The 26,516-nt window shown below is 40.3% G+C and overlaps 1 protein-coding gene across 4 annotated transcripts in view; it reads right to left on the bottom strand.

The window, feature by feature from the left end:
* The window catches only part of ZC3H14 (zinc finger CCCH-type containing 14), a 45,929-nt gene that overhangs the window by 2,160 nt on the left and 17,253 nt on the right, over positions 1-26,516 (bottom strand). For 2 of the 4 annotated variants that reach the window (XM_032774209.2, XM_032774211.2), the window contains exons 7-17: positions 26,249-26,409; positions 25,810-25,910; positions 23,274-23,429; positions 18,795-18,869; positions 18,182-18,341; positions 15,450-15,673; positions 13,192-13,312; positions 11,179-11,315; positions 9,447-9,541; positions 5,327-5,433; positions 3,401-3,444 (exon numbers count right to left, since the gene is read on the bottom strand). In XM_032774209.2, the coding sequence (XP_032630100.1) occupies positions 3,432-3,444; positions 5,327-5,433; positions 9,447-9,541; positions 11,179-11,315; positions 13,192-13,312; positions 15,450-15,673; positions 18,182-18,341; positions 18,795-18,869; positions 23,274-23,429; positions 25,810-25,910; positions 26,249-26,409 (1,350 nt within the window). In that variant the 3' untranslated portion in view covers positions 3,401-3,431. Of the gene's footprint in view, positions 1-3,400; positions 3,445-3,751; positions 4,036-5,326; positions 5,434-9,446; positions 9,542-11,178; positions 11,316-13,191; positions 13,313-15,449; positions 15,674-18,181; positions 18,342-18,794; positions 18,870-23,273; positions 23,430-25,809; positions 25,911-26,248; positions 26,410-26,516 lie in introns of those variants that run through there. The other 2 variants (XM_032774210.2, XM_075065606.1) reach the window with 1 other exon arrangement.

Here is a 26,516-nt window from a genome sequence, read left to right as displayed (position 1 = left end):
ACTGGGCACTGCCCCACCCCTTCGTTCCTGGGGAAGTCACAGCTGTTCCCAAGGGGTAACTTGAGGCTTGGCAGAGCCTGCTTTACTACCCTCCAGCCTGACTAAAAGGAATAAACAAATACATTGTTTTGCCCACAGCCCAAAACGGGGGTTATTTTAACTGGCCTAACCTGATAGGGCCAGGTTTCATATTGCTGAATAACAGGGCTTTTTAAACTTTTCTTTAGTAGAAAAAAAACAAAGAATTATGAAATTCCATAATATGTTACATTGTGAAAATGGTGCCCATGAGCTGCCTGCAGAAATTACAGTCACTTAGGAGGGAGCTGCACAAATCTAGCTAATGAGGCTGTACTCATTAGTTCGTCTTTGAATTACTGACAAATTATATTGAGAAGGGAGTTACGATTGAGTACAAATCAGTAATTTAAAGATTCAAAAAAAAAACTGCAGTGCTTTTGTGAGCAAGAAACAAATAACTCAGGAGAGAGTTTAAGGCATAAGTTAAAATAAATACACAAATGTGTAAAGGTATGGAAATTCAGTCACCCAAACAACCTCAACTCTGCCCTATAGTGACACTATGCAATAACCATACACTTACAATGAGTGCATATATGTTTGTAGTCCTAAATTTGATTAAACTGATTTTAAAGTCTTCCCCCTCCCCTCCCCCCAATGGTGGTACTAGAAGACAGAGTTAACATTTTGTGTGTCTTATCCATACCTTAACACATTTGGATTTCTCTTGTACTTAACCTAAATCTGAATTTCCTGGGTTTGTAATGCTTGTTTTGGGAATTGTTACAAGATTCCAGTAATGGTTTTATCTCTAAATTACTGATATATACTGTTAATCTTATCTTTAATATAGAATATTTCCTGGGAGTTTTATATTAGTTCAGATGTCATAGAAGAGCACTAAACAAGAAACCCAAAGAGAATGTTGCTATTTTATATTTGTAATGATTTGAAGAGGGTGGTATCACCCTTAAATCTTCTAGGACCAGATTCACCAGATATTTTTGCTGTTAACCCTACACAGGAGCAGTGCAAAGCAACTGGAGTGTACTAGTCAATTTCTCCTAACACCTAAACTCCACGTTCCCCAGTATGCACCCATAAAGACATTTCCTTTATTCCTTCCCCCCCAACTTCCCATGCACACCTCTCCGGAGTTTCCCAGCCCTGTTGAGTCAATCTGGTATAACAGGTAGTTCTTTAAAAGAAGTTTTAGGATTAGTGTTCATTTTCTGCCATTTTTCTTAATTAAAAGTTTCTCCTTCTGCAGGGGCTGATGAATATAAGAATTGCCTGCTTTCAAAGAGGCAGCTATCTAGTCTCACTGGGTCTGAAACTGTAGCAAAGATGCCCTCTTTTAAAATGGCCACTGCCTCCCATTGGTGGCCATTTTGAAAGAGGGCATATTCGCTAGGTAAGGGCACTTTCAGTCTCACTCCCATGAGGACAAAAGCAGCTAAGGTAGCTGTTTTGAAAGAGGCAAACTAAGATTTATTTATAAATTCTCAAAAAAATCATTCTATGCCCAAAGGGGAAAATGCTGTAATTTTGGGAAGACACATGGTATCGTCCTACGTAATAAAAGTGGCTGCAGTCCTACTTTCAGTACAAGACTTAAAACACAAAACTTAATGCTCAGCCATAACTATGGAACGGTGACTGGCACTTCTACAGTTCGACAATTGTTTCAAACGTGTATTATATCCAGGACATGCTTATTTGGAACTGTAGTAAATTCATTTTATAAAGAAACTCCAAGTGTCACCACTGACACAAACTGCATGATAAAGCTGGTTTACTACTCCTTTGTGAAATTCTTGGTGCTGTTGGATAATGCTTTCCATAGGTCTAGCCTACTTTTCCTTTACTAGTGTTGTGTTTTTGGGGCTTCAAATAGCTACTATAATTTTAACACGAACAAACAGTTGGTACTTGTGAGCATTGTTTAACTGTTTTTAGTTCATTTCCGAGTTTACAGCATATACTAAGTAATGGAAAAGCTGCATTATTAATGCATCAAGAAAGGTAAAATGTACATTTTATGTAAAGTTTTACATAAAAATAAGATCAAGACCACAGTAGTTATTTAAAATAATGTAAAATCAATCTAAATGGCACTCAGAAAAAATTCCCCTTAGACTAAAATTAATATTTTTTTGACTTTGTGGGTTGGTCACCTACTGTTTTTATTAGTGGAGCACATCAGCAGATTGCCTTATGCTAATCTTTGTGCAGTAGGTGATAGACATCAAAGCCGTTGAAATTAAACCAGTGTAGGAATTAATCAGTTTTGCTGCCCTATCATGATTGATTCACTTTTGTCTCATACCCAAAAAGAAACGATGCTTCTGAACAGTGCAGCTAGCTAATGGATGTATTCAAAAATTCTGTTAAAAAAATTTCATTTGCAGTTTTACCTTTCATTTCGGGGAGGGGAGAGAAGGGATGGAAATCAGTGTTTCAGTGCTGTTCTTCATCCTATGCTCCTCTGCTCAATAGTCTAGGAAAATGTCTTACTGAAGTTCTTTAAGCTTAAAATCATTGATCCAGTTGTCTTTTTAGATTGATTGTGTTTCATTATGGTGTCTGTCAGACAATCCCTCATGCTTTAACCAAAAAATGTACTCTAAACTAGTCCAAAGGTGTATGTTCATGTATTACTGTAATAAGGATCATGGTTTTAAGTGTGCTCTCATTTTGGTTTTGGCCATGGCCATCTATTCCCTGTAATCATACAATACTGTAGGTTTTATGTTAATTTATGCAAAAATATGAAGATTTAATTTAAATATTTTAAAGTAAGATTTTTTTTAAAATTTGAATATGAACTAAACTTTGATTAAAATATTATTTGTGCAGATAAAGTAATTTCCTGGAGTGTTAAATTTCAGAATTCAAGAATATATTTGTCACATTTGAGTTTAAAATATGTAGGTAACATTGTTTTCTGATATCTAATGTAAATAATTGTACAAAAATATCTTTTGTATATTTTTGTGAAAATGTGGTTCCCCAAAAGATACAAAAGATTTAATAAAAAAAGTGCATTCATGTTATTGTTTAACAATTCATATCATTTGAACAGATGAATTACAGATTTTAAACTATTTCTACACAGTTACCATTTATATGGGTTTATCTTTGCTATATAAGTTACAGGTGCTCCCTGGAGGGAGATGATTACAACAGAGTATTTGCAGCAGTGTTGAGTGCTTGAAGAACAATAAAGTCTCTTGAGGATAGATTCAAGATGGTGCCTTCTCCCTACACTTATCCTTAAAATTGGATTTCCAGTTGAACTGCTTGGTAATTCAAAAACAGTGGAACAACTCACTTTATTTAAAAACAATTGCTTACTAATGCCTACTTTCCCTCTTACCTTTATCTTCTACTGTCAGATTATCAGGGGCTTATGTACTGTTCCTTGAATAAAAAGAAAAAAACAACAACTTTCCATCTGCACAAGAGGGTAGTTATTGTTGTACGCATCAGGTACTAAAAGTGGATGTGTGGGAACTGAAATCACTATTGCACTAAGGTGTCAATTTGACTGTGTGTGTATATTTGGAGAACACTAAGACCATTTCCCCAAATAAAAATCATAATGACCATTTGCATTGGTGGAACAACCCTTATAAAAGAAATCTGTTCTAGTTAAAAAAAAAACTTTGAGTGGCTCTACTCAATAATCTTTACGCAAAGAAAGAACAGACTAAACCGAACAGTAAAATACAAACCAAGTCTTGAAAATTTTAATGGAATTTAAAGTAAACATTTTTCCCTCCACAGATGTTCTCTTCAGAGTAAAAAAAAAAAAAAAGTAAAACCAGCTATTAAACTTACAAATTTGGAAAATTAGAGACATTTCGAGTATGCAATAAATTTCATTTTATGAAAATTATATATATTCAAACTTCCAAAAGGTGTGTGAAAGGTTTTGTAGTATCAGGATTTCCTCTCCATCAGCGTCCAAAGGCAGCAACTTTCATCCACAAATTGTATGATAATTATTCACTGGGAGGGGGGAAAACCACATAATTAACAAGCCTATTACCAGTTATAGATGATTTGACAAGTGTTGTCCTAGCCTCTTAATGATTCAGGTATCAAGACTTCCATTTCAGGGGATATTAAATGGTGAGAAATGCTCAAGAGAGCTGAGCATTTAAAAGAAAAGTGAACATTTTCAAACTTTGTGCCTAAAGTTAAGTTCCTACATCTCTGTTTAGGCACCTTAATAAAGAGCCTGATTTTCAGCTATTTTGAGCGCTTGCAACTTCCACTGACTTCAGTTTCCAAAACCTGCAGCTGTTGCTGACACCGCAGGATTTAATCCTAAGAGTACTGGCATATAAAGAGATGCAGATTAATGATATAGTTTTTCTTAATGGGTTTTACAACATACTTAATTGGTAACTTATATCTGCTGTCCCAAAAGTTAAGTATGAAGAGCAGAAAAAAACTACAGGTACTATTCACCTTCAACCAATTACTTGCATAATATACAGAAAGAAATATGTAAGTTCTGCTAATAATTTTATCAACAGCAATCTTAAACTTTCACAGTAAAACAAGAAACACTCAAGCATTTACTCTCAACACAAGCTATTTTAACTTTAAACACTGGCTATTTTATACTACATTTTGTAATCTTTCCCTCTAAGCCAAAAATTTTACAGGTAAATAAATTCCCCTTGTGGATATTTTCAGAATAAACTGTATCATTTTCTTGGTTCAGAGTATTAAAAAGCCAGTGATACCTAGGATGCTAGTTAATTCCCACAGCATTTTGTAGAGACTAACCAGTGATAGGAAGAAGGCTGTTTTGCTATGATATGAGGAACACTAAAAGGAGCAAGCAGACCTGACCTGAGAAGTGGGGTGTCATGTACCATGACATGAGACCAGGAACAAGGAAGAACAGATGTGCAGCTTACAGTCTGACTCAAAGGAGCGCAATGCACTCTACTTAATCTTTGGGCACAGGCCTGGAACCTTGTTTGCTCTATGCCACGCCCTCACCGCAGACCTATGATTTTTCACATTTCTAAGGGTTGAGTTAGTAACTGTGTAAGTCACTGTTCAAAACAATAAATACAGAGTTCTGGTTCAAAGACAGATTAGCCTTTGACCATTGCTACACAACAGGATTGTGAAATAATTACCAATCTTAGGCCCTAACCCAACGAACATTTATGCATACATGCAACAGGGCTACTCACGTAAGTAAAGTTACACATGTGTATATGTATTCAGATGTTCAGGGCCTTAAAAGGTAACCATGGTGAAAGATTGCTTAGATTACCTGGTTTGAGTTCGAGTCCATTTCAAGGCATGACGAGGAGGTACAGCAATAGTGGGATGGTAGAATGGGCAGTCTGGTCTTGTACATTGGGTGTTAAATCTACAGTGCTAAAATTAAGTCAGAGAAGACTAATTAAAGTCAGTGCTCCTAAAGCCACAAACAAGATATCTTGGCACATTTTATACACAAGTACTTACTACTATATAGTCCAAAATACCTGATGGGCAATAATGGGTCAATAAGTTTTAAAATTAATAGCGGTGTCAATTGAACCCACTAATGGCAGGGGTTCTGTTTTCTATAAGGAAATGTTCTATCAACAGGATATTTAATAACTGACCATGAAATTATAAAAATGCAAATAAAATGTACTAAAAAAAACAAACTGAAGACTGCTATGTTGACTGGCACTTGGGGGATTCATTGTTTTAGAGGTGGAAAAAAATCATCTGCTAAAATGGCAAATGTATTCTCCGTGTCGTAAACAAAAGGAACCAATTTTATGATTTTCTCATACTACTGATCCTGAATGCCCTGAAAGAAACAAAATTCTCTTAGCAATGCACTGAGTGCTGGAGACTTGTGATTAATACGTTTAAGAATCCATTATTCCTCATTCACATCCAATCCCCTTGTCTCAGAGTCCCACGTTGCATCCTGTTTCAAGGACTCTAAAGTTTAAGGTGTGTATAGTAAAAGCCAAACTCACTAGGTTTTTGTCTCTAGTGTAACCTTCACTATGTTAGTATTGTAATGGTGTGGCGTCTAAAGATTTACTACAGATACTGGGATTTCTCCTCCTCAGGGTGCACTGCAGCAGTGAATTTTCTTCTACAGGCTTCCCGTCATTCCTCCTCACAGGAAGAGTTTAGATAAGGGGTTAGTTTTGAGTATTGCAAGAATCACAAGTCCTTGTTACAAAGTCACTAAGGCAATTCATCAGTGGAATTACAGTTAGCTACGAGACCTATGCTACCATATATGGAAGAGCAGCAAAAATTTATCTGCAATGACGAAAAAATACGTTGTTAGATGATTTTACCTTCCACTTTTCATCTCTCTAGTGACTTGTAAAATTACATTACTGTCCTGGAAAACAGTATTTCTTGGGACCGTCAGTTATACTAGAAGAGATTTAATCCATCATTGCCTTCTAAATCTCGCTTTCTTCTTTCACAATGATAAAGCAGCAATTACAGACCAAAAGTGAATTCATTATTCAATTTAAATGAGGGTATTTCCCTTCTTTCATCATGTTCCAGACTGATTTCTGAAAAAGATCTCAGGCACTCTCTCACTGTTGACATAGTGATTATATTTTGTCTAGACAGAAAGTAAGAGTTTAGGAAATGTATTGTAATGTATTAATCAGATCCTAGAAAGTACTCTAAGGCCTCTAAGGGTGTATCTACACAGCAATGGAAGCCTAGGGTTAGTGGGACTTGAGTCAGATGACGTGTGTCAGGGAACCCTGGGCTTGTGCATCTATACTGCGTTTTAACTCTAGGTTAAGGATGTTCTGACTTGTTTTATCCTAGGGCTCTGGCATCCACACTGCACTATACAGACCTGAATCAAAATAACCCTTCTTAATGCCAACTACATCGGTCTCAAGTCTACCCCTATGAATGTGTTACTCTGTGAGGAAACTACTGCCCACCCTGTTTCCTAACTGTGACAGTGCTGTTGATGAGACTGAGGTGCCCATACGGAGCATAAGTTGCATCACTGGTGCCTTTGGTGGCTGCCTCAGTAGAATGAGTGCAGTTTAAGAAGACTTTATACTGATCTATCATCTAACCTGTGATTTGGGCTCTAGCTTCAGATTGAGCCACAGTGGCAGGAAAATGCCTTTGTGCACTTGCTCTGAGGATAATTAGGGCATCAGTTTCCAGGGCTGTCAAACTATTAAAATGAAACTTGGCAATTCCTCATTTTTAAAATGAGATGTTCAATGAAGGTGTTTTGTTTGGCTGGAAGTTTGACATAAAATGGTGATTTCAGAGGAAAAACACACACACGTCCATGCCTGGCTACTGCCCACCGCAGGGCAGTGAAGTGCATCCCCAAGGCTTGGGGTCCATTGTGCTCCAGCACCTCCCAAGGATCTCTTATCCCTGCTCTGTTCATATCCTGGGAGGTAGGGATGTGAACCCCAGGGGGCTCTGGGCAAGTTTTGGGGCTGGCTCCCGCTCACCCCTCTGACAGTGCACACAGCCCAGATGCCTCTGCAGATGCAGCCCTTGGGAGGACAGGGGGGCTGAGAGCTGAGTGAGACCAAGCGGCTGCCCTGAAGGGATAGGGAACAGTAGAGCTCCCGGCTCGGCACAGCTGGGAGAGGGATGACCCCAACAGCCTGGCAGTTGGGAGCTGCCTCCCACCTGTCAGCTCTTCTCCCTGCTCCAGGCAAGTCTGTGCAAGGAGGAGCTGGAGCTGCAGGAGGGTGCAGGAAGGTTTAGGGGCTTGCTCCCACTCGCTGCCCGGACAGTGCACGCTGCCCAGGCACCCTGCACATGCACCCACAGAGGGGGTTAGAAAGCAGAGACCAAGTAGCTGCCCTGCAGGGAGGGGGAGCAGATGAGGTGTTAGGGGTCATCTCCCTGGCCATGCTGAACCAGGAGCTCTGCTGCTCCCCCTCCCTGCAAGGCAGCCACTTAGTCGCTGCTCTGCTCTCTGGCCCACTCCCAGCCCCACCCCTGTTCCCCATGGGAGCAGCAAAATCTGGCTGTGCTCTTGTGACCCAGAAGGAGCTCTCTGCAAAAAGCTTCTTCTGACTGGTCTCCATTGAAAACCCTGCAGGATCCCTGATAGTGTGCTTGGAGACCAGTGTTCAGCAGACAATGGGTTAACGCTGATCTGGCCTGCTTGTGTTTGCAGTAGACTGCAACACAGATTGTGGGCACAGAGAGGACTAAGGAAGTTGTCCCAAGGAACCCTGGGATACATCCAGGACCTGAGTCAATCCTGGGTCACATGCACACGTGAAAGCAATAGGGCTTGGACCCTAGGTCCCAACTTAACATGGGCTCAGACCCTTCAGTCCTGCAGGGTCTTGGGCTCCTAAGTTCGAGCCCTAGGTTAGCACAATTGGTTTGTGGATGTGAGGGGGGTTAGGCTTGAGTCCAGGTTCAAGCCTGGGTTTCCACTGCTGTGTAGACATACCCTAAAAGAAAGACTGCTCATGAAATCGCCACATGTATCAAAGGTGATTCTCATAATAAAAGAGAAGATTCCCTGTCCACCTTCAGTCAAAATTCATAGCACAAAGGCTACAGCTTCCTCTTATAGCGTACATGAAGAGCCACAAGAAAATCTCTAATGTAAAGAAACACAATCCACAATTAAAGGCAGCCTTTCCTTTCTTCTCTTCCTTTGGTGCCTATCTTTACCAAGCCGATCACATCTTTCTCTGGACACACCCTCAATATAAACTTTAAGTGTGGCCACTTCTGGATGCTATATCCTCAATGGGATAATCATCTAGCTGTGCATACTCTAAGCCAACTCTATGACCCCAGCTGCAGGAAAAGTGAAATCCCAAGTCATCATTTATTGTGTGCTCTCCCCATGATATCATAGAATATCAGGGTTGGAAAGGACCTCAGGAGGTCAACTAGTCCAAACCCCTGCTCAAAGCAGGACCAATCCCCAGACAGATTTTTGCCCCAGATCCCTAAATGGCCCCCTGAATGACTGAACTCACAACCCTGGGTTTAGCAGGCCAATGCTCAAACCACTGAGCTATCCCTCCCCCTCCTATGTTCCAATCATTCCTCATAAGCAGAAGAGTTTGGATTAGTGGTTAGCTATAACCTGACACTAAAAACATACCACAGTGCCAACTGACTCACTGGGGCCAGTCTGATGTAACTGAACAAGTCTGATATTTAGTATTTTCTACAGTTTTACTAGACCACCAAAAAGAGTTTAGGAAAGATCATTCAGAAATGTACAACTATAAATCAGTGCTTTTTTTGTCTCGTGTTTTCAAGCTATAAATTGATTTCGTTTCAGATACAAATTATAGAAGCATTTCTGAGGATTGTTTCATAAAACACAGTGATGCAATGTAACATTTTTCAGATTTCCTTCTATAGAAGTGTTAACAGACACTTCTTACTTTTGGATGATAAAATGGACATTCCATTTTCTTACAAGCAGGGAAAAATCTGCAGAGCTGACTGTTGGAGGTTGCTGGTGGTGCTTGTAGTGGTGCTGTTAGAAAAAGAACAAGAGAATTGTATGGATCAAAACAATTCCATTTTCTCAGCAATTAATATTTTGTATTTCCAGAGTTCATTTAGTCTGAGGATCTCAAATCACTCTGCAAACAATTAAACCTTGTAATAGCCCTGTGAAATATGTAAGATATATCAGGATTATGTCACCCAGCAATGAAAAGCTGCTGATTCTGGGATGGAACATGGACACTATTTAGTCACAAACAGAAGCACTTCAACAGTTCAGAACAAAAAATGCAGAATATTGCTTCCAACAAACTTCAGGGGAATTTAGGCAGACAAAGAGGTTCAAATCTTGCATTCAGGCTGCAGAGAGCCTGTTAGTTTTCAAATTAAATAGGACTGGGACATAACACCTCGGTGGGGCTCTTCCCAGGAACATCTAGGAGTACATGAAGTGGTATAGGTCAGGAGTGGTCAACCTGTGGCTCCTGAGCTGCACGCGGCTCTTCAGAGTTAATATGTGGCTCCTTGCATAGATGCTGACTCCAAGGCTGATGCTACAGATGCTAACTTTCCAATGTGCTGTGGGGGGCTCACTGCTCAACCCCCTGCTCTGTCCCAGGTCCTGCCACCACTCCATCCCTTCCCCTAAGGCCCCTACCCCTTCCCCTGAGCCTGCCATGCCCTCCCCACCAGAGCCTCCTGCACACTGCAAAACAGCTGATTGTGGCGGGCAGGAGACAGGAGGATGAAGTGGGAGGCGCTGATTGGCAGGGCTGCCGGTGGGTGAGAGGCACTGGGAGCTGGAGGGGGGTAGCGGATGGGGGACTGCTGACATATTACTGTGACTCTTTGGCAATGTTTATTGGTAAATTCTGGCTTCTTTTCAGGCTCAGGTTGGCCACCCCTGGTACAGGTGATCAGTATGCAGGACTCTACCCTGACACAATAATGAAACCACACCTCACTGTGATGTCAGGAAGCCCTAAGCCACTGGAGATGTGGTCTTTTGGGTGTAGTTTAAAGGCTCTCTTACCACATTGTTTTTTATGGGGATTGGAATTTAACCCCTATGTTTCTGGCAAATTCCAACTCAAATAACTGCATTTAGTTGACTTGATGGAAATTAGGTTAACATTTCTTTACTAAAGGATAGGCTCTCTGTTTTAATGAGTGAAAGATAAAATGATCACAATCATGTAAAATTACAAGACAGAAAGCAGACTTCTAGAAATGTACGCCTTTAATTTGTGTTTTCACATCAAAAGATCATTCTTGTTATAATATAGATTAAATCTGTGAACAGTTTAGGTACATTTGTTCTTACAGAACTGGCTAATTACCTGATCCATTCAGAAGTGATAGGCTATTTCTGTGTGCCACCACCTCTGCCCCATGCTACTCCATTTGCAGTGAATGAGAGTTGCTGGTATGCAGCACTTACACAGAGGAGCTCAGAGATTTGACATTCATAACAGATTTTGCAGGTATATTAACTCACATCTTAATGCCCATGGGATAACAGAAGTGAGGAGAATGTCGAGTTTCATACAGATAACTTTTTCCTCTTAGATATCATCAAATCAGATTCTGTGGGTTAGCTCCAATTCCTCACATGCACTATTCCCTTCCTCACAAATTCACAGTAAACTAGCAAAGACTGCTCACCTGGTTTGGGAGGCGGCAATGGGATTCGTCGGCTGGCGTGAGTGTAAGGGCAGTCTGACTTAGTACACTTTGCATCGTATTTACAGTTGGGGTGGATAAACAGGCACTTATCAGCAAATTTGCAACTGGGAAAGACTCTGGGGGAAAAAAACCCAAACCAGTTATTTGAACCATATTCCATGCAGCAGCTAGTGCACACCTGCTCCAGGGCAAACTACAGTTCCCGCAGATCAGATACGGTCTGAGTCACAGCACCCAGAAAGAGAGTGAATTCATTTTGCAGAAGGTGATATTTCCAAATAAGGATCAGATGATGTAAGGCTGTAATTCAAAATGAACTCTTTCAACAAGACAACACCAAGGCTGATGAATCCCAAGTCTGATGATACCTGCTATCTAAAAATAGCACCAGTATATCCCCAACAGCAGAGTTAAGGCAGTTAGATTTAAAACCGCAGCTGACAGGCTAAGCAAACCAGACAAAACATGTCCAACATTCAGCTTCTGAGCTCCCACTGCAGGAACACCACAAGCTGTACATGCCCCAGGAGAATCATTTTCACTGGGTACTAAATACTTGAACCCAACAATGTCCCTTTTCAATCTCAGTTTTAGGGCGACAAAAGAACTAGTATTCTGATCTCATGTGAATTTTCTTTTCAGAATTATTGTGGAATGGAACTACCTGTGTTTGTCTACCAGAAATTCAGAGGTATAGGGTGGCATAAGTTATAATGTATCATTGCCTTTTGGAGAAATGAGAGAAGCGGCCATAAACGCCTCCCAAAATATCTCATTCATTTGTGAGACAAAGCAGTGCAAACCACAAAGAATACCACCATTCACAAAGCAAGTGCACTTACTATACAACCCTGAATCACTATATCTACTGGACTAAGTAAAAATACAGGGACTATTCTCTTTTACACTACTATGGTCTCTGACTAATTTCAGACTGAGAATCTGCTTTCCCAGTCACAGATTCATAGATTCCAAGGCCAGAAGGGACCACTGTGATCATCTGGTCAGAGATGCACTGAATCAATCAGCATCAAGGTGTGAATTTTATTCTCCACTCCCTCACTGTGGGATAGAGGGTGGGGAAAGCAAGGGCTTCATGACCTGTCAGCTAACCCTGTATCAGAAAGATTCACCTTGTGGAATGAACTCCACAACAGTGTACACTCTCTTAGGTGGACCATGCCTGTTTCACTGTGATGTGGTTCTGTTTCCCTTCTTCTGACAGCAACTGGTAAAGCTGAGTGCCTGCCTGACACACAAAAATCCAGGAGGACAACAGCAAGAGAGCTATTCTGGACAGTCACTGCCAGTTGAAGAAGAGTCAATAACATAGTAAAATCTTCAGGATGACTCCTCTAAATCCTTGCTTTTAAGCCAAAAAGCAGCGTACCACCATATACATGGGAGCACTTGTGCTCAAAACTCTGGGGACACCTAGCTGAGGTGTCTTGGGCTTGCTCTACTACACTACAGCCTTATGTCGGTATAACTACATCACTCCGGGAGTGATACAATTATACTCATCTAAGCGTGGTACAGACCACGCTATGTCTACAGGAGGGCTTCTCCCCTCAACACAGCTACCGCTGCTCATCCGGGCTACACTAACTAAGTCGATGGGAGAGCGTCTGCACTTAGCAGCGCTGTGGCTGTGCTGCTGTAAGCGCTGTAGTGCAGATGTAGCCTCTGACAGTACACTCCCAGCTCTCCTATAAAGAGGTCAGACAAACAGCATCCTGCACGGTGGAGAAAGCTCTCTCCCACAGGAGATCAGACGTCACTCTGCTGATTGTAAATACCACTAAATTCTGCCACATGGTGAAAGAGAGGAAAGCAGAGGGGAGAGGAAGTTACATTTACGAAGCAACGTTCAACTTCCATCTCCCACCAGGAAACATGTAAATTGAATAACAGAGGTGAAATAACTAACATGGCATTTAGAGCCCAGAAGGACAAAGAAGATCAGATGTCATCGAGTTCTGTAGCACTTACTTGCATGGTAATGTGGGGTGGTGATATGCACATTCATCTCCATTTTTACAGGCAGGCCAGTACTTGCAACGCTCAAGCACTTTCTCTTGCTTCTGCAGCACAGTCAATTCCTCCATCTCCACTGTGGGGGAGAAATGACATAGGGACCTTTTTTTTTATTACATGTGCAGTTTGGTTTATGAAGCAGACCACCCTTTAAATTCAGTATGTTCCCTGCACAGACTGCTTTCTCACCAACACATGACAAGCTTTTATACAGAAACTGAAATCTTTCAAGGCTTCAGATCACCTGAACATACACAGAGTTTAATCAACCTCTAACTAGAGTCGAGAGTGTTAGCTGGTGAAAGCTGCAATACTTTATTTAATGGGTTAATTTCTCAATTACAAAGTGATCAAAACAAGTGTGCACTTGACATGCAGTAAAATGTGCTACACAAGACTGTCCCTGCTAAATCCTTACTTTCCTCTTAAAATGACTAAAAACATCCTAGGATTGGATATTTATCGTCTTTCAAGGACTTAAAGATCATCCAGTGAGCTCAGTTTATTAGTAAAAGAAATGGTTTTCTGCCAGATAGGCAAACACAAACCGGATCCTTCCTTACTCTGACTGGACTAAGAAAAAGATTCTGCAACTGAAACTTCACTAACTGTTCTGTTGATGCATGTGTCAGAATAAAATCTCCCTTTCTCATGGATAGTTTTGGCTTTGGGAGACAATCATGAAAAAGCAGCATTAAGAAGTTACTTCTGACATGGCACTCAGCAGATAGGACTCTTTATTAACAGAGCAAGCCGAACTGTTGAGTAAGAAGGTGCAACTTTCATACAATCACTTTGTTGACAATCATTGCACTTTAATCACTTCTTGGTTTCCCTCCTGCTATTCCCTTCTTCAGTTGTTCTTAAATCTCTATCCTGTCTAGTTCTGAGGATTCAGAAACCAGAATAGGATTGCCCTAGAAAACAGGACCCTATCCCTCATTCTCTGGCACCTTCACTGGGTTCTTAACTATCCACGTGCAATTCAAAATTCACACCAATATCCCTATCCATCCTCACTAGTAGCAATCTTTCTGCACCCTCATTCATGTACCCGATTCACATCCCTTCAAAACTGAGTGGTATTGCCCCATCTGAAACGCTATCTTCTCCAAGCTGCTTCACATCCTGGCTCCAATTTTAGTATATGTGCTGCCGAAGCAAGTTCTACAATTTACTCCCTTGCTTAGCTTTATGTGCTGTGAGCAGTCCCACTGAAGCAAAATAAACAGCACATAAAGCTAAGCATGCAAGCATTTGCAGGATCAGTGCCTAAATCTCTCTATTAAAGAAACTTTCAGAAACTGTCCTTTAAAAAGACCTATAGGCATTTCACTGATTTAGGGCCTGATCCAGTGAATGGAGTTGAGGGCACTCAGCATAGTACCTAGACCTGAGTTTCTTATATACACATTCAGGAAATTTTGATACACTGTTATTATCTGAGGAACTGACATTCTCATACTACAAATGGAAATCCTGAATGTAATTGTGACCTCAAACCAGCGAGTGTTTAAGGAGCCCAAGAGAAAGGAAAATCCACATTTTAAAGTGAGTTTTACTTTGCATTCAGAAATCAAATCAACACTTCAAAAGCAGAGTTCTAAACAACTTAAAAGAGGCCAATGTTCTAAATTCCTGGGCAGGTATTCTGAATGTATAAGATATTAAGAAAACCACAGTGATCACAAGTAAAGTGTCTTCTATTTTGAAAGATTCTACCAATTTGAAAGACTGTCTTTATCATTAAAAACAGCTTTTGAAATTAACAAATCTGGCCAGAAAGATCATGGTTACCACCACAACCTGGAACATTTCCAATCGCTCAACAAAATTTAATAAGGTGCATCTCAGAACATACTGTCCTGCATGGGGCCAATCATGCAGCAAGTAAGGGGAATGATGGCTCTTTATGACAAGTAAAAGTTCACTGAAGTTTAAAAGAAACCACTTATCTAATTTTACTGACATAAAGCTGTGTGGAGAAAAATTTCAGCTACTGCTCTTGGTCAGCAGGTTAAACAGCCCTATCCCCTTAAAATGCTGAACTTTCACTTTTGTGCTCTCGTTACACCCTAAACAAATAATACAAAAACAAGTGCAAGGAGTGATGTTTAAGGCTGGTAGGCTTGAGAGTTGTCCCAAGTACGAAAGCCCCACATCAAAATGAACCTAACTCCAATATGAAGGCCCTGTTGGCTAGGATAATTTACCATAAGGGCTCTCCAGCTGCCTGCTTATAACCTGCATCTGCTGTGCTTGAAAGCTTTTTAATCCCTTGTTTGCAGCTGCATTTTGGGTAACTGGCTTTACTCCTTCAGTTATACAGCTCTCCTCCTCTTCTTGATCAGATATGTACCCTGGTGGGCTGGGCACACCATCCAGTGTCACAATGAATTTGGGACTAGCAGGCTTTTCTGGTTGTGCAAGCTGCTCTCTAAAAAACAGAAGAAAACACAAAGGTAAAAATCACAGGGAACTGAACTCTAAGAAATCGAAGTAAAGTCAGTTGTATTGATACCAACAGAGCTGTAAGAATGAGTCCAAAGAGCAAGGTACAAGGAGCGTCTCACTATCCAGGATTGGGGGAGGTGGTGTTCTGGGATTTTTTTGGCCAACAATAATCACCCTCTTCAAATATCAACATTCCTTATTGCATCACTGACACACCAAAAAGAACAAGAATCTACACCTACAGACAGTAGTAAATTTCAACAGGTAGATTTTACAGCCTGTGCACACTGGCTCAAAAGGACAAATTCAGAGACTTGTTGATAGATGCAAAGTTACTAAAGGAACACAGTTAAGCCGTTTAAAATAAGTCAACTTTGAGGCATAAAAGTGAGCTAAATGCCATTCAGAATCCTTGGAAGAAGCTATTTCATGTACAATATACATGCATATACCCCCTCAGACACACAGTGAAAGATACATGTTAAGATCTGAAAAGAGTAGGTGAACTTGAGTTTAGGATGGCTGCATTACTCACAAGTGGCAAAGGCAAAAGTGAATTATGCAGCCATCCCAAATAAGTGCTAACAAAGCCTTTATCTCTTACCACACCTTCATGTATTCTTTATATGCTATATAGTTAGAAGGGGGAACGAAGCAACTGAAATTGAATGCATGTCTAATAAAGGGCCTAAAATGTTTTTTTATATATTAAAAATGTTACAAATATAAGGCTCAATATATTAAGAACTTTTAGGGCTAGATGTCAGAGCTGGGTCCCATTGGATGGGAGGACTCACCTCTTTCCAAAGGTATAAAGCTCCAGTTTCCAGCCCTGCAGCATCATGAGATACTGGATGCTAAACATGTCTAGTACAGGACTGAATCATGACCATCCACGGCCTTGAGTAACTGTAATTTTGGTGACAAATTTTCACTTTTGGAGAGCGAAAAGGGAAACACTTCTCTGGAAGTTTCCCTTTTTTTTAAAAGAGAAACTGCTCAGGGGTTTGGAAAGTTAGCAGATCCCTGAAGAGAGGAACTAGAAGGCTAAGGGCCAGTGAAGTGATGAAAGGTATGTGCTAAATGCCATTCATCACACGGCATCACATCCACTCCTGCAATTTGTGTATTATCAGGTAAAACATTCACATACCCCAAAACCGGAGCTGCTCCCTACTAGGATGAACTAAAAGGAGAGCTGTCCGCTGGGCACTGATTTCTGCCAACCCAGTGAACTCAACATAGATCATTCTCAACAGCAATGAGTCCCGCGCTTCCCTTAGCTAAACGCCTTATAGGAAAACTCCCATAAATCAGGGCTCTCACACACCATTTAACTACTTAATAGCTGTTTGCTGGCTATCGAGTACGGAGGTTCCAGTTAGGTCAGCTCAGTTTTACACCCACGCTCCCAGGCAAACCCAATCAGGAATACATTCACTTGTTGTCCTCCTTAAATAGCTTCTACCATCTAAAATTAACAGTAACCTTGCTGTTTGCCTCTGTTCTCTTCAACCTATGGTTCAAAATGATAGGTGGGTAGAGGACATCAGTACTACAAAGAGCATGTAGTCTGCTGGGTAAGGCTACTTTTACGTGACGGAGGTCATGGGAATCACGGAATTCGTGACTTCCGGAGATCTCCGTGACATTCTCTGCTTCAGCCCCAGGGGCTGTGGGACTTCGAGGCTGGCAGCCAGCAGAGCCCCCTGCAAGGTTCCAGCGACAGGTGACAGACTCCTGGGGGGGCTCTCCTTAGGGCTGCAGCCAACGGGCGACGGCCTCCCAGGGAGGGGGACACCTCGGCCGAGCAGCGGGGGTGTCCCATTTTCTCTTTTGAAAATATGGTCACCTGCCACTTCCAGCTGCTGTGGGCAGAGGGGGAACCCCACGGCTCCCGGCCACGACGGTGGCAGGGGAAACTATGGAGCCGCAGCAGCGAAAGTCACAGACAGGTCACGGCTTCCGTGAATTTTTGTTTATTGCCTGTGACCTGTCTGTGACTTTTACTAAAAATAACCATGACAAAATCTTAGTCTTACTGCTGGGCTAAGAATAAATATAACGAGTAAAAAAGTTAACCAAAATTAAAACTCCTTAACAAGACCCCAGGCAAACTATTGCTTAGATTTCAGCAAGATGTAACAGCTGTAATAAAAATTACAATACAAGTGGGCCACCCTCTGATACCTGCAAGCCATCCGATTACTTTTTCCATTTTCCTGGCAAATGAAAAAATTGCTCTAATCACAACCAAGCCTGGGACACATTTTCAGTTTAAAAGAAATGAGTGTCAGGATTTCTGAGCTTTGGCTGGGCTGTAGGCTCTTTTGTCCATGTTTTCATCAGTCTTGACTGGGCTTCTGCGGCATGGAAACCAAGAAATGTATTGAATCTGTTCTTCCAACCTGTTACATTTAAATAAACATTCTAACCAATTAGAAGATACATTACAGTAACATTTAAATGAAGTAAAGGACTGACTTTTTACCTTGTCTGTATAAGACGTCCTGAAAGTGCCCGCATTGCCTCTGCAGCCTTCTTTCCCAATTCCTGGTTCTGTGGCACTACTATTTCCTCAGATAGCTTTGGTTTTTTCAGAATAAATGATCTAGTATCAGTGTGGACCACAGACTCCACGTCATAATAATCTGAGTCACAGAAAAAATGGATCAAAGTTGGAAAAAAGATCCACTGTATTGCACTTTAGTATGCAGTCATGTTTTTGAATAATAAATTTCAAAGAGACCAACCAATTAGCATTTTGTTTTCAATTCTCTACACTAGTTTTTAAACAGAAAATGAGTGTACTTCCTTCTTTATGCACCAACTCTGATTATATCAGCTGAAGGTGTAGCAGCATATGGCCTGATCCCTAGGTGTTTGTTATTGGGCTGGCTCTGCTGCAGCTGCTGGATCTATACACCAATATCTCATTTTTGGAACCTACTGGTGGAAAGATTTTACTTAACGTGTAAAAACTAGGAGGACATTATAAATATAGCTAATTTAAAGGAAAGTGCTATTTTAAATCTAAAATACAATGGCCTCTTTGGTCAAACTATCACATTTTCAAAAAGAAAAAAAGAAAAGCCATCCTTAACCTTGAGTCATTTGCAAAGTTTCTTCAATTAACGGTTCAGTCTGGAGTCGGGAAAAGAGCTGCGTTTGTTGAGTTCCTAAACAAAATATGGATTAGAAGCACATTTTACTGCATGTCAAAATTAAAAGAGAACCCAACTGCTAACTCTCCTTTCTTTCTGATCTTAAAAAAAATCAAAACGAACAGAGGAAGAAATTTTCATTTCTGTGTTTTTATTTCTCCATCTCAAATGTTCCAAAACATATAGCAATAAAACATTTCCTCCAGCAAGACAGGATCACACCAAAATCCAGCTGTTTAGAGAGAGCCCAGTCTTTCCCATTGTTGTGACTGTGCATGGATTATGTTTGTGGATGCATAGTCTTCTGGGAGAAACAGTACTATAAAGATCAGTTCTGCTTACATCTTTGTCCCTTATTTTTACAGGGATTGTCTACATTTTGAGCAGTACAGTATGTAGCCCCATTTCCAGCTACCTCCTCTCAGGCACACTCAAATGCAAAGAACTCCCTAAACCAAAGGCTACTTTATGCTTTAAAGCTGCTAGACAAATGAGGTTAGAACATTCTTCTGCATCAGATTTATTGTTAACATTTGGAAAAATTAGTGCATGTTTACACTTAAAATGCTACATCTGTGCATTTGCACTGCTATAGTGCTTCAGTGGAGACACTGTATATGCTGACAGGAGGGTCTCTCCTGTCAGCATAGGTAATCCACATCCCTGAGAAGTGGTAGCTAGGTCAATGGAAGAATTCGTCTGACAACCTAGTGCTGTATACACAGGGGGATAGGTTGGTATAGCTACATCTCTCAAGAGTGTGGATTTGTCACACCCCTGAGAGATGTAGATATGCTGATGTAAGCACCTACTGTAAACCAGCCCTTATAGTAGGTTAATAGTGTTCCTAAGCAGTCATTTCCATTTAAAACACCCAACATTTAGTTTATAAACACTAAATCATCTCATATACAGATACAGGGAGTTTTCCTATACATTACAAATTAGCTATTCAAACTCATTCCTATTCTGAAGTAATCTGCCAGCATTAAATGCTATAGACTAACGTGGCTAGATAAAATATAAAAACCAAAACAAAGGACTGAAGAAACGATTAATTTTAACAGGAAATTGTTACCCCCAGACAATGAAGTTGAGCCAACCTCACAGCGATCCTACTCAAATCCATTTTATCCTTTAATTTAATCTAGATATTTGGTGTGCTTTATTCATGCTGTTTTTACATTACTTTCATTTTTTTTAAAAGCCCGAGACTGCCTCCCTGAACATTTCACACTGGGACACACTCCGTTTCTCCAGTGTCACACACATGACCACGTTTGTTTATAACAAAGATGCACAGAAAATAGTGAGCAATGTGGGTTCCTCAAAAAAGTTTATGTTGCAATAGCAAATGGTTAAGACCCCAATCCTGCAAACACTCACAGGACCACTGAAAGCAGCAAAGTTACACTCATGTTTGTTTACAAGACCAGTGGCTAACTGAGCAAAAAGAATTAACATTAAGTGATAATAAATGTTCAGTGAACTCCACTTCAGTTGGTATAATATTGGGAAAATCCCTTTAAGTTTGGAGTGCACATGCAATTCCACTGGGTCACTGGTGAAGATCCATAGCTACCCAAAAGTGGAATGCCATATTTACAATCCCCAGGAGACAGAGACCCCCTGTTAACTTGAAATCTGGTCATTTTCACAACATGAAAACACCCAAAAGTCCTACACCCAAGTCTCCCTGATAACTTTTCTCTTTAAATGTTTTTCTCTCCTCAGTTGCTATATGAAAGACACACAAACAATAGGCACAACAGACTTACTATATATACACAAGAGAAACAATGAAACTAACTATAAGAAAAAAAGCTCTCAAATGCACAAAGTAAACATTCACAAAGAGAGAAAAACAATTCGTTTCCTCTAATCTCTATCAAATATAATAATCTTAAGTAACAGAGTTTCAGTGTGATTATTAAATTGATGGTGCTCCTTTAACACAACTGACATTTATTGGATTTTTTTAAACAATTTTCATCTCAATTTCTTCTTACTTTTGAACAGATGCTAATATTATGAAATACAGATTTTAGAAAAAGAAGAGGGAAGAAAGATGTTTACTAGTAGATTTAATTTATATTCAACTCATTTGGTTCAAAGACATAACATCAGATTTTGTTTAAGACCAGGGATCGACAACCTTTGGCACACAGCTTGCCAGGGTAAGCACCCTGGCAGGCTGGGCCTGTTTGTTTACCTGCCACATCTGCAGGTTCAGCCGATCGCAGCTTCCACTGGCCGCGGTTCGCCACCCTAGGCCAATGGGGGTTGCAGGAAGCAGCGGCCAGCACATCCCTCGGCCCGCACCGCTTCCCGCAGCCCCCATTGCCCTGGGGTGGTGAATCGCGGCCAGTGGGAGCCGCAATCGGCCAAATCTACAGATGCCGCAGGTAAACAAATCAGCCCAGCCCACCAGGGTGCTTGCCCAGGCAAGCCGCGTGCCAAAGGCTGCCGATCCCTGTTCAAGACCCTGGCCCATGTGGAGCCCAATGTAGGGTTAAGTCTTTTATTACTCCAATCATTTATTTATGTTATCTAAGATTTTTCCAGGATTAGTTTCTTAGCCATGAAAGCAGCATATAAGAATCTCTCAGATCGTCTATGAGTGCAGTTACATGAAGAGTAGATAAAAGCTCTACAGAATGAGCAACTACAGGCTAATTCTAAGTGACCTCTTTGAGAAAATGGAAGTAATCATCCCACGGTTAAAGGTTGTATCAAAGATCTTGGAAAACCTAGGGATGAAGATACCCACAATTCTGAAAGGGTAAACCAACAAAGACCTCAGGCCCTCGACTCTTGTCAGGGTTCATTAATAGCCATGAAATGCTCACATTGGTCATTATTACTAATTTAGGCTGGAGAAGGGTCTTCCAAGGGAAGACTATTTTTTTCCCCACCTGTAAGTCTAGAAAGATAAACTATATAGTTTGGGTATATACATGATATAAAAATGATTTTTTGTGCTTCCTTTGGGATCTCACAATTCTAGCATTGACTCTCAAAAAATATAATTAAAACAGGTTTTTGTTTTTGTTCCAGCCTGGATGGGGAGTGAATGATCTATAAGCCCTTCCCACAACTAACTGGGAGGTAAGTAGAAGAGCTCAATAGTGCCAGCAGGTTTTACTGTCAAAAACTTTTTTTTAAAATGGGATTACCTTTATCAGTGTTTTCACAGGTGAAAATTATTTTATTATTGCCTGCCACATGGCTTTCAAAACCCATTAAGTTTCGGTCAGAACACTCCAAACTGCCTGTCATACACACTTGCTGAGGCTGCACATTCATTTATTATAATCCCTAAAGCAGAGATTTCAGCTTCATTCTTTGCTATCCAGGCATTCAGGGCAGAAATATCTGCTTGAGCTGTTAGAATAATCTCTTTTATTCCCTTAATGTTAGCAAGATCTTTGGATATTTTTTCTCAACATGTTAAAACAGTAACTGAATCCTCAGGTGCATCAGAGTGTCACACAGCAGCTTCTCTTTCAGTTAGCCCAGGTGAGGTGTTTAACCTGTTGCTCTTGGCACCGCCCTTTAATGTAGGAAAGGCTAAATATTTTGCTGACATTTTCAGAATTATACTCTTTATTTCCTTTAATGTTAAATCAATTTTCTTTTAGCAGTTTTATAACAAAGGTGAAGACAGAGCTTGATGTTCAAGTAACCACTGTCTTACCAGTCTTCCCGCAACCTTGACTACAGTACGTTTTAAAACCTATAAAAATAAAGTGGTAAAAACTTTTGAAGACAACTCATCTGATATAGCGCCGAAAAAATATTTTGTAATATCTCACAGCACACTGCACCTTGACTCTATATCTCCAATGCTGTAACACTCACTCTTTCGTAAGATACTGATTAAGCCTTCCCTCCTGTGAAGAGTACAGTCAAAAATTCTAAGGATGCGGAAATAGTAACCAAACATAATACATATGCAAATAAGTGCATCCTGATTGGCGGCAGCTCCATTATATGAAATTATTCACTATAAACCAGAAGGATATACAAATCTTTGCTTCCTGCTTGGCTCATCAGAGGTGATTATTACATATTACACTTTTGCTCCAGAAACCTCAATGGCTTTCAGCTCATTTCCAGGTATAACACAAGGGGGTTTTGATCTATAAAGCACTTTATGGTTTTGATTCTTGGCGTCTAAGAGAGTCCAACAGCTACAGAAGCAACTAACAAGCTGCGGCACCACTAGAAGGTGCTCAAATCAGCTTCTCCAGTGCATACCTTGTTGTTTTCTGGTGCACTTTTGGTGAAATTTGTTTTATATGCTACCATAATGAACATGTGACTAAACAACTTGGTAATCAGCCTGTAACAGGCTTCCATGTTTAAGTAAAGTAACTTTCCCACTTATGGGTTTTTGAAAAGTAGTATCAGAATTACCTTGAATTCTTTCTAATGTCTGTTCCTCGGGTTCTTCTGCCTCAACCTGGGCGCTCACTCTGGAAGGTCGGCTCTGTACATGGATCACTTCTAACAGAGTTTCATCTTGGGCAATTCTTGTTCTGGGTGCAACTGGAACCGTCTGCTTCTGTGGAACTTTACATAAGTCAAACAGTTGAGCATGTTAAAAAAAAAACAACATAGTGGTACTATGTTTGCATTTAATCCCAAAATAATTTCATTCTCAACAATCTAAGTATATATCTTTAAAAGCAGTCCAGAGACTAGCTTAGTGGCAGTACCATGTGCCGCAATCTTAGGATGCCTGCTTTGCAAGATCAACTTCTGATCCCTCACACAAACAGCCAGTGCAGAGCCACAGCCGGCCTACAGTGGAACTAAGATTGACACTAGCAACAGCACTCAGTCAGCTTTCAGGGTCAGAAGAGTGTTGTAGTTAAATGGAAGGCAAATGCAAATTGGACTTTCTAATGACTTTCAAAGTCATTTCTCTTCCTGCCTTCTGTCAGTATGACTATGCTACGGATACATCTGAATCAACCTGTGATAGCCAGGATGCTGAAGAATCCTACCCAAGATCCTTGGAAATAGTGTAGACTAGGACAGCAGCAGCATGTGGAATTTGATGACATCAGGACGGCAGTTTGACTTCCTTGCTTTGGTTTGGCTTTGATCGTGAGCTGGATGTAAAGAACTGTGTGATGATGGGATTGCTATACTCTGGATGAATACCAAACTGACAGTCCTGACCATTCTCTGACTTGTATAGCATGAGGCACTGTGGAGTGCTGGATATATCCTTCGGTTTCTTATAATCTTTTTTCATCCTTTGTGTTGTACATGAACTTATGCTATTTTCATTTTCTGTTTAAAATGTTTAAATGGGATATGAAGCATTTGCAAATTGTACTGTACCAGGAGCAACAGCACCAGCTAACACTTGGAATGTTTTAAAAAAATGCAAAAATAATTTTTTTTTACTGGCTCCTGTACCTTAGGGGTTTGGAATAGGAAGCTGAAATATGGTCTGGAGATAAGCCCAGAATTCAGAGAGGTGCTTTCTGCTGTCCCTACTTTGGCCAAGTTATAAGCCACAGAAAATGACTATTGTTGCAAGCACAGGACAGTTTTCACAACTTTTTTAAGTTTCTGGCAATGTTCCATCTCCTACCATGTTACACTGTGCATCCTCCCAGGCCCACTGAGCCTCCTGGAGCATTTCAGGACACCCATGAAAAGCTCTAGTTCTTGCTGCCGTGTCTTTTTCTACTAAAATACCCTTTGACACAGTAAAGCTATGGGCTGGTGCCAGGAACCAAGAGTTCTAGTAGTACCAGCTCTTCCACTAACTTGTCTTAATAATTCCGTTCCCTAGCAGTAAAATGGGCATAATACCACCTCCCTAATTTGCAAGGATATTATAACAACAAGTTCACTGATGTTTGGGAGGCACTCGGACACCATGGTATGAATGAAGAAGAAAACTCCATAAAGAATTACAAAATTCTTTATTCATTGAAGGTTTAGATACTATGCAGTGAATGACATTGAATAATGAGGATTAAAATACATATTTAAAAGCTTTATTCATTGAGCACTCAATGAAGCAGGGGTCCTGTGGAAAAGTTAGTATGCAATCATCTAATTATAATGCATACACCCAAAGGGCCATAATTAATGCTGCAGAGGTTACTTTAATTCAGGCATTTCCTAACTTGTGAACACTTCACTTCGCAACCTCGCTAACATTCTCTTAATTTATTTTTTGTATGGAAGATATTTTACAAATAGGCAAGTGATTTACCAAATTCTTCTCCAAAACAATTCCAAGTTAATTTTCCATTACTGCCTCATTTGTGAAAAGGCTAGCAATCCTTGCCCCTTCTTCCATATTCTCGCACCAGCTTGCCCTGTATCCAAACTCACCCGTGTGCACAGAATAGTTTTCCTCTTCCAATTTATGATGATCGTGAATCAGAATCTCTCATGCGCTTCCAACATGCGCTGCCCCTTGATACTTTCTCCTTCCTCTTCTCTTCCTCTGTACGTCCATAAGACATACAGTTTCTTAAGGAAGCTTCTATCTCAATGATCATCCTATCATCGGACTCCATTCCTCACCCTTATCTCTACAGCGCCACTGCCAATAACTCCTTTTGCCAGTTCCCCAGCTCTTTAAAATTAATATTTGGGAAGTCTTCTGAAAATGTAAAGCACCATATTAAAATAACTTATGTTAGCGCTCAATATTAAAATCTGGCTTTGTCCATATCTTTTTCAAAAACACTTTTCTCAGTTCTCGCAAATTTTAATTTGGATTTTTTTGTCTGGCAATAGCATGGAATCTGCTCCATGTGAGGAACCTTTTTCTCTCCTCATCCCCCTTGACCTCAGAGCACTCTTCAACACTCCAGACCAACCTTCAAATCTACCTTTCAGCACCCATGTAAGCAACTCCCTTGAAAGGACTTTAAAATAACATAGTTTTGCCAAGCATAAAAATAGCATGAATTACCTGTGGAATAGTTGGTTGTCTTTGTAACTGATTCCTGAGCTTCAGATATAGCTTTCAGTATTAAATTCTTATTGGCCTGTTTGGAGGGTGGAAGTGAAGGTCTGAGAGAGAGAGAGAGAGAAATTAATTTTTCCTGCAGATATATGAATTCCAATAGCCATTGTAAATCCAGTACTGTGACGTTTCACTTTCAACAAAATGTTAAAACATTGCATATTTAAATACAGTGTCGCTAGAAGACACAATCTGAAAATACACTTTAATTAACTACATCTTTTCATAAGGTATTCTTCAACTCTAATGTTTTAAACCAGTTAGCTCACATACTATACTAAACCTTTAGTTAACCTTGATTTATCCATCACCTCATTCCTTTCCATACTCTCCTTTATTAGATTCATATTAAAAACCAGTACTGAACCACAGAATCTTCAAGTACCTTCTTTCAGGCTTTGCTGGTACAGACACACTGCTGGAGATACTTCCTATTCGTAACCCATAGTCTTCCTCCTCCTCCTCCTCCTCCCCATCATTACTGAACTTTTTCACTTTGACCACTGAGCTTATAACTGGCAATTTTCTCTTCCTGGAGCTTTCTTCCTGCAACCAACAATTCATTAATCAGATCCACATTAATATGCAAACAAACAAGACCCTTTTATTCCGCCAATAAACAGATGATGGAGAGCTTCCACTTAAACAGTGAT

The sequence above is a fragment of the Chelonoidis abingdonii genome, chromosome 4 (assembly GCF_003597395.2).
Source record: "Chelonoidis abingdonii isolate Lonesome George chromosome 4, CheloAbing_2.0, whole genome shotgun sequence".
In the NCBI taxonomy this organism is placed as follows: Eukaryota; Metazoa; Chordata; order Testudines; family Testudinidae; genus Chelonoidis; species Chelonoidis abingdonii.
The sequence above is the reverse complement of the archived record's forward strand: the minus strand, read 5'-3'. Positions and strand labels throughout refer to the sequence as shown.